Below are 12,187 nucleotides of genomic sequence, written 5' to 3' on the forward strand. Positions count from 1 at the left end.
TCTCGTTGGACTCGTATAGTGTTCTCCCTTTTTATTCCATACAGTGTCGTTGGTGTGGTTGAGTGTAGCCTTCTCCATTTGTCTTCTTGGATCCTCCCGTTATTGAGGATACCTCTCTGGGTCCATCTCATGAGGACCATGCTACTCCTCCACCTTCGGTCTCCTCTTCGTCTTCCTATGCTTCGTCTATGGAGACTTCATTTACCCCAATGACTACAGTTGAGCTAGACGGGTCCAATTATCTCAATTGGAAGATGGCTGTCGAGACCTACCTCCTTGCTTGGGGTAAGGTAAAATACATTCGTCGAGATCCCCCCTCCTCCACTGATCCCACTTATGAGAGATGGGAGCAGGATGATGCTCTCATTCAAACCCTTCTATGACAGAGCATGGCCTTTCATATTTGTGGGACCATGATGTGCCTTCCTACATCCAAGCAAGTCTGGGACCATACACCTATCCTCTATTCTGGGGTTGACAACCTCGCCCACATTTGTACCACCTATTCACAGTGGATGCACCTCCGGCGTAGTAACACTTCTCTCTCTGCATATTACAGCGAGTTCGTCTCCCTCTGTCAGCAACTCGATGTTTTTATGCCCCTTACGTCTGATTTGGCTGCTGCCGCTCGACAGCGAGACCAGCGTCGAGTTGTTCACTTCCTCGAGGGATTGGGCCCTGACTTTGTACATCTCTGCAGCAGATTTTCGGCTTCAGCTCTACCCTCTCTCATGGAGGTGTACTCACGAGCCCAGCAGTGCCTCGCCGATGATTTTACTCAGCCCGTCCCTATTGAAGGCTCTGCCCTTGCTACTTATGAGCCCAATGATCGTTCTATCGTGGTGACGGTACCTTTGGCCGTGGTCGGGGCGTAACACTCGCGGTGGTGGCCGCGATTTTGGCGAGGGCCATGGTACTAGTGGGCGTACCCGACCCTATTGCACTCATCGTCGAAGGGAAGGGCATCATGATGACACTTGATACGCTCTACATCCCGAGCTACATAGAGCTCTTGAGCCTCGTTCAGGCCGCTCGGCCCATCTTTCTGCTCCTGGCCCTTCCGATGCATCGACGTCTTCCTCCATCGCCAGCCCCGCAACTCCTGCTGATGGTTTCTATCTCTCTTGAGTTGACTATGAGTAGTTTCAACACCTACGCTTGAGTAGTCGCACTCCTAGGGCTGATTTTGCCCGGCCAGGTAGCTCATCTACCTCTCTTCTCACTAGCCCTAGCTCTTGGATTATTGATTCCGGAGCCTCAAACTGTATCACAGGTACTTCTTCATATCTTAGTTCATTTCGACCCCTTTCCTCTTCCTCTCATTCTATCTCTTGCTGATGGGAGTACTACTCCCATATCTACCTTATCCTATGTCATGTGTGTTCCTAAGTCCCCATTCAGTTTACTTTCAGTTAGCCAAATTACGAAACATCTTAACTGCTCTGCCTCATTTATCCTTCTTATTGTTTGTTTCAAGATCGCTCGATTAGGAGAACGATTGGTTCGGGACGTGAGATGGTTGGGATTTATCGTCTAGACTGTGGCCCTTCCAGTGCCGTTTTGCACAGCTCCATCGACGCCTATCAGTGGCATTGTCGTCTTTGTCATCCCTGCCTAGAGTGCCTACAGCGGACATCTATTGTATCTCCCCCCCCCCCCCCTTCAGTCTTTTTAGTGCGAGGAATGGACCTGAATGTGAAATTTTGTCCCGAAGAAGGAGACTTATTAGATGACCCTGGTAGGTACAGGAGGGTTAGTTGGCAAGCTCATATATCTCACAGTCACTCATCCAGACATATCATTTGCTGTTGGAGTCGTCAGCCAGTATATGAGCTCCACCCGCACTTCACACTGGGCAGCAGTGCTTCAAATTGTTAAGTATTTGATAGGTGCTCCAGGAAGAGGCTTGTTGTTTAAGAAGCATGGTCATCAGAAATAGGCGGGGTCACAGATGCCGATTGGGCAGGATCTCCAACTGACAGGTCTACCATAGGATATTGTACCTTCTTAGGAGGTAACATGTGTCATGGCGAAGTAAGAAACAAGATGTTATAGCTAAATAAGTGCAGAAGCCAAATATAGAGCCATGGCCCACACAAATGAACTCATTTGGTTGCGCTCACTTTTGACAGAGATCGGCTTCCCCCCTTCCTCTTCTTCTCAGTTGTATTGTGACAATAAGATTGCGATCCATATTGCCACAAATCCAGTCGTTCATGGGAGGACTAAGCACATTGAGGTAGATTGCCACTTCACCCGTCAAAGAATCCAGACGGAAGAGATATACACAGTGTTAACAAGATCAGCAGATCAACTAGTTGATATGTTGACCAAGCCATTAAGCAAAGCTAAGTTGAGTGACATTTGTAACAAGCTAGGAATGCTTGATATATACATTCCAGCTTGATGGGGACTGCTAGATGGTGAATAAGGACACTTTAGTGCTTGTACTTTTCTCTTTCATATAAATACATAAGTGAGGGGGAGCACACCCTCTCTCTCTCTCTCTCTCTCTCTCTCTCTCTCTCTTCTTCTTCTTCTTCAACACTACCTAATATCGCTCCAAACTGAAGAACCTTTAAATCTAAAATCGTCCGACGAATCCCTAACCCCCAAACATAGATCAATCACCGACCTCGAAAGATTTTCTCCTCACAGAATCTCCAGTAGCATTTCCCAAGCAGGGCCTTTTTCATCAATTTCAACCTCTTGAAACCAAGCCCCCCTGCTATCAAGGCTTGCATGCTTCTTCCTATCTAACCAGGAATTTTCCCTAGCGGTCTCCTTATCCTTCCACAGAAAGTTTCTTATCCTTCCACAGAAAGTTTCTTTGAAGATGCTCAAGATTCTTGATCACCGCAATAGGACAACAAAGGACCGACATGTAATACATGGGAAGACTCAAAAGCACTGCTTTGATAACACTCGGGTTTTCGACTCTTTGATCATTTATGACCAAACTATGGATCCTATTAACTCATCTCCAAGTACTTGCTATGTTTTGAGAGTAAGCAGAATTTTTATTTCCCTCTTTTAGTCATTTCAATAGGACCGTTGATTCCATTTTAACTCCTGAACAACTATTCAATGATTCTCCTCCTGAAGACAAGTTCTTTCAAAGAACTCAACAGAAGAAAGCCAACCTTCATCACTAAGGCCTTCAAAAACAGCAAAGTTCTCAAAGATGTCATCTATCTTCTGCTCCACTTCACCTAAGAATTACTTAGCCTAGACTAAGTTTTGATTTCATGTATCTATGCTTCATATCTAATCTCGTGTCAAGAGGACAATAATCCTTTGCTTCGAACCACCACTCCTTGAGAAGGGCTTTCAAGTTGGGACATTCAAACCAGGCTTTCTCAAAGTGAAAAGACGAATGGCCACATGAACGCAGCTTAGGGTCAAGGAACATAAGACGGGGCAAATCAATTTGAATACACCCGAAAAAGCTGCACATCAATGGGGGCAAAGAAGAAATATGTCCAAACCTACTCTTGTTGTGGATCCATCCTCATGTGAATTGAACACAAAAAGAAACCATAACAAGATCAAAACCCTAACAATCTGCTACATATCCCCCCTCCCGTCTCTCTATCCCCCCACCCACCCACCCAAAAAAAAGAAGAGAAAAGAAAAATTATTTCTTCGACAAGTGTCAGCTAGCCATTGGTTGGGCCTTAAGAGGGGGATTTGAGCTTCCGTTAGTGAGATTAATGTCAACAAAATGTAAGTAGTAGTAGTATATGGAATATTAATGATATCAGCACGAATAAAAGCCAGCCCAAAGTGGAAAATTTGATGATGAGGAAGAGAAAATTTGACTGGAATGCAAAATTGTTTTTAATCTTTTGATCATGATCTTGTATAACAACTTTTTAAGAGTTGTCATTAAAAAAAAAAAAAACTTTTAAGAGTATTGCAAGAAAAGTTTGATGGCTTACTCAAATAAATGGATGTATGCTTAGTTGCTCCAGAATGTGTTTTACTTATACATGATTTTAGAGTTTGAATGGTCCTTTTTTAATGATATGTTTGAATGGTCCAGAGATAATTATTTTCAACTTTTTCCATTCAGCGGCTATGTATGGGTTTAGAATTTCAACAGTTAACTTGATCATTTGATAGGTGCTACTATTTCATTGCTTTCATGATCTTGGAATGGTTATGAACCTTAAAATTTGATTCTAAAATACTTGTGCCAACAAGTACCAATTCTAAGCTGGCTAAGATCAATTTCACTACATTTAATTGATTTTTAAAGCTACAACTATTGATCAACCCGTACACGCAATTCATATTTCATATACCAATACAATAAAAAACACACACACACAAAAACAAAACACTTGCAATTGCTATTCATGCGTAGACAGAGCCACAAATGCCTCATTTTTTTCAGAGGCTTTGAAGCTCTCCTAAAACCTTAAACAACAGCAGGCTTCATAAACAATATCATGAACGCAAATAAATATAGTTCTCCCTACAAAATGATATATTAAATGTCTCCTAAAAATAATACAAAGAGATTGATAACAATAAAATGGAGCAAGAAACCAAATGACCAAACACCACACTATAAGTCAAAGACGAAAAGATTGCCACCACGAGAGAGAGAGAGAGAGAGGACATAAAGGCCCAAAGGTTCCAGCGTCAAGTGGAGTTCAACATGGGTGTAATCTCAGAGGTTCTCAATTCTCTAGATACTTGGTTTCAAAGAGTTTTTCTTCTGAAATCAATCATGTGTTAAAATTTGAGCAACTGGCAAAAGGTGAAGGAACTGCTTAAAACATTCTTCAACAAAAGAAATAAGTACTGAAATATGAACAAAAATAATAATGAGTAAACAGGAAGGAGTAGATACATCATTCATTCCACCACCACCGCCACCAAATATGTCCTCAAATGGGTTACCAAATCCACCACCTCCAAATGGACCACCAGGGCCGCGAGGTCCACCTCCTGAAGCAGCTTGCTCAAACGCCTCAGGACCAACCTGTAAATTTGCCACATTAGGAACATCATTAATAGGGTCAGCAACGCAGAGAAAAATAAATTGGCAATGATCACTGATACATGATATGAACAAAATACGAACAAGAAATGGTATGCTGACAAAATAATTGACAAAATAAAGAAGATAAGGAAAAATTCCTTGCAGAACTAAAAACTCTGAGCGTGAGGTCGGAGGTTCAATCCCAGATAAACTATAAAAACAACTAAAAACTGGGAAAAATCAAACTTGTAAACCTGAACATTTTTTTTTTTTTTTGAATGGTATAAACCTGAACAGTCTACAAAGTAGGATGAATGAAGCCACGGAACTAGCTCGCTCATGACATGAACAATTATGTTTACATCAATAGCAATCTAAACAATAATGAAATGGAAATGGAAATTTGCAATGCCACAGGCACTGCTTACAAATTTAAGGCCATACCTACCAACAAGAATATTGATGAAGGCAAAATAAGACAAATACCAGAGTTAGCTATAGTTACAGCTACAGATGACATGACAGTAATGAATGTTAAGATTTGTCAAATCTAGACCGTTGGATTATCTTGGTGTGGATTAGGCAAGTGGTTTGAATGGGAAAGCTAGCTAGATTAGGTAGCTTAATTAAATTAGCAATTAGGCCAATCTTAGTAGGTAGGAATTTTATATTTATCTCTTTCCATAGTTGTCTTGATTTATTTCTATGTTTATCATGTAAGTGCTCTTTATAAGCACCATCAATTGTCTTTGTAATTAAATCCAAGAATAATAGAAATTTTCTATTCTCTAAATTTAACAATGAACAACCCAAAATAATGTTTGAAACAATATTCTTCTACGTCAAAATGTTGAACAACTCTCTGAGCTTAAAAGAATACATTCAGTAAAAGTAAAGAAGAACACCACCCCCAAATTAAAGTGAGTTCAACACTAGAATCCGGATGCAAATTGAAACACTATCTAATATGATTAATCCATAAAAAGAGCCCATTCCGAGTTATAACAGTTTAGGGGAAAACTGTAATGCAAAACCAGAAAGGGAGAAACTAGACATTGGCTGAAACTTAAATGAGAAAACTAAGTGACTTTGCCTATGAAATTCTCAGATATTTTCAGTGGAGTTCTCCAGACAATTACTAAAGCTTTTTCCGTCTGCTGTTTCAGAATGGCCACATGCAGATTTTAGCAATCTAAGGCAATAAGTATACTGCCACTCCACTAACAGAGAGACATAGACATCTACAATTATTTAAGACTACGGCATTAATTTAAAATGCCCTCAGAAATGTAATTCTTACTAAAAAATAAACCCTTATGAGATGCACTGTCATCAATGCAATAAAAAAATTCTTAGCCACTTAAAGAAACAATACAGCAACTGCTTGACTCCAATGAAGACCTTGACTTCGCAGATTCCAGAATCCAGACCACTCAGTACAGGGATTACTACAGCAATGACAAATGCTTTACAAGGCAAGGCACTTGCGGACACTTGAAACTTAATATTTACGAACCTGAAAACCAATAGTGGGGAAAATGTGGATGAGATTTCACTCATGGAGTATACAATAAAAAAAATTATGCGATACATATTGTCATGGTTTTAAATTTTGGCCGACACGAAACGAAATGGCCGAAATATTTCAGTTTTGGCCATGGCCGAAACAAAATTTACATGAAGTCGTTTCTTTACAATATTTCAGCAAAATTTCATCGAAATTCCAAAATTTCGCCGAAATGCCACTGAAATTTCGGTTGAAATTTTGTTTTTAACCTTTTTTACAAAATTCCCATGGAAATTTTAAATATGTCCACCGAAATTTTAAAAATATCCATCGAAATGCTATAATTTCCACCGAAATAGCCAAAATTTCCACCAAAATACCAAAATTTTTGACATTTCGGTCAAAATTTAAAAAAAAACAAAATAATTATCATATTTTTTACATGATTCGGCGCGAAATTTCAGCCGAAACCGAAATATGGTGGTGGCTGAAACCGACACCGAAACCGAAATTTAAACCCTTGCATATGGTTCATCAACCATTTAAAAAAAAAACAAAAAAAAAACATATGGTTCATGATTAAGGTGACCTCGGAAGCATTTATGTGGACCAGTTGACTTCTATGCTGCATGACTGTGATATGAATCCAGGGTTTCATATTAGTCAGATTTACCCAGAGTGATATGGCATGAGGAACATACCCATAGTGACATAGGTATGCATTTTTCAACATCTCAAGATTTTCTCATAAAACTGTCAAGATCTAGTTTGATTTTGAAAAAACTCCACAATAAATTGAGTTCCTATGACTGTTAAAAAAAAATTGATTTCCAATGTACTATTGCGTGGGTGATCTAGTCTTGAGAAAGGCATCTGTATCCCAACCCAGGAGGGTGGGCAAACTCTCCCCAACCTGGGAGGGGCCCTACCGAGTAAAAGAAGTCGTACGGCCAGGAAGTTACAGACTGGAGACACTAGACGAGCACCAGCTCCCCCATGCCTGGAATTCAAAAAACCTGAGGAGATACTACCAATAGATTGGAGACACTAGGCGAACACCAAATCCCATTGTAATTTCGCCAAAACTCGTAGTAAATGAAAAAGGATACATCTTCTGCAAGCTCTCAATACGTTTCAATACGGGTCAATTGCTTGGTTCACTCCGGTTCATCCCAGTAAGACCAGCAGTCGACTCCTGGTCAGGAACAAACCAGGGCAGAAAACCAACATTTCAAATAAAAAACCAAGTTTTTAAGCTCGGGTTAACTGCTTGGTTCACTCCGGTTCATCCCAGTAAGACCGGGAGTCAACTCCTGGTCGGGAACAAACCAAGGCAGAAAACCAACATTTCAAATAAAAATCCAAGTTTTTAACCTCGGGTTAACTGCTTGGTTCACTCCGGTTCATCCCAGTAAGACCGGGAGTCAACTCCTGGTCGGGAACAAACCAGGACAGAAAACCAACATTTCAAATAAAAATCCAAGTTTTTAAGCTCGGGTTGACTGGTTGGTTCACTCCGGTTCATCCCAGTAAGACCGGGAGTCAACTCCTGGTCGGGAACAAACCAGGACAGAAAACCAACATTTCAAATAAAAATCCAAGTTTTTAAGCTCGGGTTGACTGCTTGGTTCGCCCCGGTTCATCCCAGATGAGACCGGGAGTCAACTCCTGGTCGGGAACAAACCAGGCAGAAAACCAGCATTCCAAGCAAAAATCCAAGTTTTTAAGCTCGGGTTAACTGATTGGTCCACTCCGGTTCATCCCAGTGAGACCGAGAGTCAACTCCTAGTCGGGACCAAACAAGGGCTGAAAACCAGCATTCCAAGCAAAAATCCAAGTTTTTAAGCTCGGGTTAACTGATTGGTCCACTCCAGTTCATCCCAGTAAGACCGGGAGTCAACTCTTGGTCGGGAACAAACCGGGGCAGAACCAACATTCGAGAAAGATTTTAAGTTCTTAAGCTCGGGTTAACTGCTAGGTTCACTCCCGGAGTGAACCAAATATGGTCAATTCTGAGCATGTATCAGCACAAGCAAAAGCAAAGAAGTCCAGCACTAATAAGACATTCGGAATACTCTCTATTCATAAAAGCCCAGACGAGCAGGTGTACAAAAAATGAGCCTCCAAGGGCCGTAACAAAAAGAATTCGTAACATGAGTCAAGGCAAAAAGAGGAGAACAAGGAGATAAAGAATCCTCACGACTGCCGTCCCGGTGAGGGTCATTCGCCTCCGGGGCATCCACGGCTGGAAGGACGCTTTGCTCAGCACCTCCAACAGCCTCCGGTTCAGGCAAGATAATGCCGTCCAGGACGACATTTGAATTAGCCGCCTTGACTTGCTCAAGGCAGTCTGTGAACCCCAGCTTGTAGGACTCGGTGGATAAATTGATAAGCTCGTATTCCTTCTTCTGAACGGCCGCGTCCAGCCTCTTTTGGCCTCTCCCTCTGCTTATTGAGGGCGTCGAGGGCCTTCTCCCCTTGGGCGGCCAGTTCACCGTTTACCCTCCTGATCTCCTTATCCCTCTCGTCGATGGACCTCTTCAGCTCCTCAATCTCCTGCTTCAGCTTGCCGTTTTCAGCCTTGGATCGGGTGATCGCTACGGAGAAGCCCCGACTTTTCTCGCAGATGTCATTATAATAACATGCGACCTGCAAACAAAAGGAGAATATAAATAACAGGACAGGTTGCAAACGAACAGGAGCCAAACTAGATCAGAATACCTGATAGATTGAAGAAAACATAGCCTCATCGGCCGTGCCTGGAGGCTCTTTCAGAACCTTGAGCTTGTCCTCCTTCAGCAAGCCCTTGGTAAGTATTTCTCTTGCAACCCGTCTGTCCCCCAGGCCAGTGTCGCTTTTCTGAACAGCCCAGTTGGGGCAGAAAACGTTGTCTGCGGGCCGCGCCGGAGTAGTCGGAACTCCGAGGACCGCGCTCTGCCCAGATCCGGCTCCCCGGCCATAGGCATCGACGATCTTCACAGTCGGCCTACTCCCTCTGGGCGGCGCGTCCTGGACTGGTGCAGGACTGGAAGTTTCAGGAGCCTTCCTTTCTGGCCCCTGCCAAAGGCATCCTGTCTCACCTTCTCCAGTGCGGATTGCTTCTGCATCTCTACAATTCACCAAGAAACCAGCGTCGGTAACAACGAAAGAAAAAGGAAGCTCAGGAATAAGGCTAGCATAAAGCCACATATGTGCCCAGGTCGCAGTACTAATGCCGAGCACGACCAGGATCTCTTTCCTAGAAAACTCCGAGCAATGGATCAGGCCCTCTCGTTGTAGCTCCTCACAGATTTGGGCAAACGTGAGCTTATCCTTGCCCTCCAGGAGCAGCTTGCGACTCAACACAAGCGTGTCGGGGTGGACCATTTTAAAGGAACCGGACAGGGCTCAGAAGGCTCGCTGTCCTCGACATAGAGGAACCTGTTTTTCCAGTTAAGTATGGAGGTTGGAATGCCAGTGATGATCTTCACCTCAGCACGCTGGCTGATATAGATCCAACCTCCGTCCTTATGCCTCTTCAGATGCGCGCACATACGGAACAATGGTATGGACAAGTTTCTTTGGAGACGAGCTCGGACCAAGTACATGAAGCCGACCAGCGTTCTCCACGAGTTCAGCGCAACCTGAGCCGTTGCCAGACCGTAATACCGGAGAACCTCAGCAAAAAAGGGGTGCAAGGGGACCCTAAGTCCGACTCTTAGGGCCTCGTCGTAAACATAGACGCCAGTACTGTCGTTACTAGCCCTATCCCCCTCTACGGCCGCTCTCAACCTGAACCGCTCAGGAATGCAATACCTATCCCTAATCTCCCCTAGTTTGGACTCGTCAAGGATGTTCTCCTCGTAAAGGGCCAGAATATTGTACTGAGGATTGGTGTCCATCCGAGCCTCAGCTACGACCTCTGCAGCCCGCCCTGGAATAGAAGAGGTGGACGCCTCGGCCATATAACTCCCCTCACTTGCCTCTGCCCGGTAGGGGCTATCTGCTCGAACAGGCGTGGTGTTTAAATCTAAAATCACCTCGTCCCCGCTATCTACGAGCTCGTCAAGGGCAACTACATCCACCCTATGACCTGCCATGTACGGACCGAGAACCTTGGTCGGATTAGATTTGGTCCTCTCCGACGAACTAGACCCTGAACTGCTATTGGAAGTGGATTCCCCCGAGGACGATCTGGAGCCCGACTCAGAACTAGAACTACTACTGGACATCAAGAGCACAAAGAAAAAAAGGAAGAGCGCACTAAAAAGAAGATTACTGGTTCGAAGAAAAAGGCTCCTAACTCAGCAACGACCACAACCGCAAAGCTATCACAAAGCCGGGCAGGCAGAGCAAGAAAAAATGGAAAGTAAAAGTGAAAAGTGAAAGAGAATGAGTGAGTCACCGCTACTTATAGCCTTGAAGGCTTGAGGCGGTTCGTATTCACGAACCAAGGGCCGCCGCGTCTCCCTCATTAATGAAAAGGAGCACATAACGCGAGGCAACGCGTATGTACATGTACAATTATACGAATAATACATACGTATACAGTATATGAATGCATTTTGTGTATTTATGCGTACAACATGAGTACGAAAAACGTCCGAGTCTTTGATACGACAAAAATCTGGTCGTCCCAAGCCGGCCACGATATAGCGCGTGTATTAAACGACATAAATCTGGTCGTCCCAAGCCAGCCAGGATATAGCGCGTTGCAAAAGACGACAAAAATCTAGTCGTCCCAAGCCGGCCAGGATATAGCGCGGGTATAAAACGACAAAAATCTGGTCGTCCCAAGCCGGTCAGGATATAGCGCGTTGCAGAAGAAGACAAAAATCTGGTCGTCCCAAGCCGGCCAGGATATGGCGTGTTGCAGAAAACGACAAAAATTTGGTCGTTCCAAGTCGGCCAGGATATGGTGCGTTGCAAAAAACGACAAAAATCTTGTCGTCCCAAGCCGGCCAGGATATAGCGCGTTGCAGAAAACGACAAAAATATGGTCATCCCAAGCCGGCCAGGATATGGCGCGTGTATTAAACGACAAAAATCTGGTTGTTCCAAGCCAGCCAGGATATAGCACGTTGCAGAAAACGACAAAAATCTGGTCGTCCCAGTCCGTTCAGAAAGCTTGGGCGGGTAGAGAATTTCACTTCATATTTCTGGTCATCCCAAGCCGTGCAGAGGGCTTGGCCGGCCAGAGAATTTCACTTCATATTTCTGGTCGTCCCAGGCCGTGCAGAGGGCTTGGCCGGCCAGAATATTTCACCTCATGTTTCTGGTCGTCCCAGGCCGTGCAGAGGGCTTGGCCGGCCAGAATATTTCACCTGATGTTTCTAGTCGTTGAGGGCCGTGCAGAGGGCTTGGTGAGCCCTACCTCGTATTTCTGGTCATCCTTGTCTAGGAAAGACCCGAACCTCAGCCCATCCGACCGCTCAGGGGCTCAACCTCTCATACTTCCCCAAGTCACTACAATGACTTGGAGAACTGGGGGGCAAATGATGGGGTACGAAAAGCCACATCCAACCAGCTGCCGACACGTGACCCCCGAAGGGCCCACTATGAAATTGACACCAGACTCAAGGGCAGTCTAGTAATCTGCCAAGAGCAGGTGAAAACAAGCCCACAAATGGGCCGACACCTGTCCCAGGGTAGATAATCCAACCACCACAGGGCTCTCACCATAAATAGCCTTCACTCATGCTGAGATG

At 44.1% G+C, this 12,187-nt stretch overlaps 1 protein-coding gene across 2 annotated transcripts in view; it reads right to left on the reverse strand.

Annotated features, from left to right (window-relative positions):
- The window catches only part of LOC143877497 (chaperone protein dnaJ GFA2, mitochondrial-like), an 82,095-nt gene that overhangs the window by 27,380 nt on the left and 42,528 nt on the right, over positions 1-12,187 (reverse strand). For both annotated transcript variants that reach the window (XM_077379614.1, XM_077379701.1), the window contains one exon: positions 4,862-4,993. In XM_077379614.1, coding sequence (XP_077235729.1) covers positions 4,862-4,993 — 132 coding nt within the window. The remainder of the gene's footprint in view (positions 1-4,861; positions 4,994-12,187) is intronic.

The sequence above is a fragment of the Tasmannia lanceolata genome, unplaced genomic scaffold (genome assembly GCF_043159265.1).
Source record: "Tasmannia lanceolata isolate RefF3 unplaced genomic scaffold, GAP_Taslan_0.1 ptg000002l, whole genome shotgun sequence".
Lineage (NCBI taxonomy): Eukaryota > Viridiplantae > Streptophyta > Magnoliopsida > Canellales > Winteraceae > Tasmannia > Tasmannia lanceolata.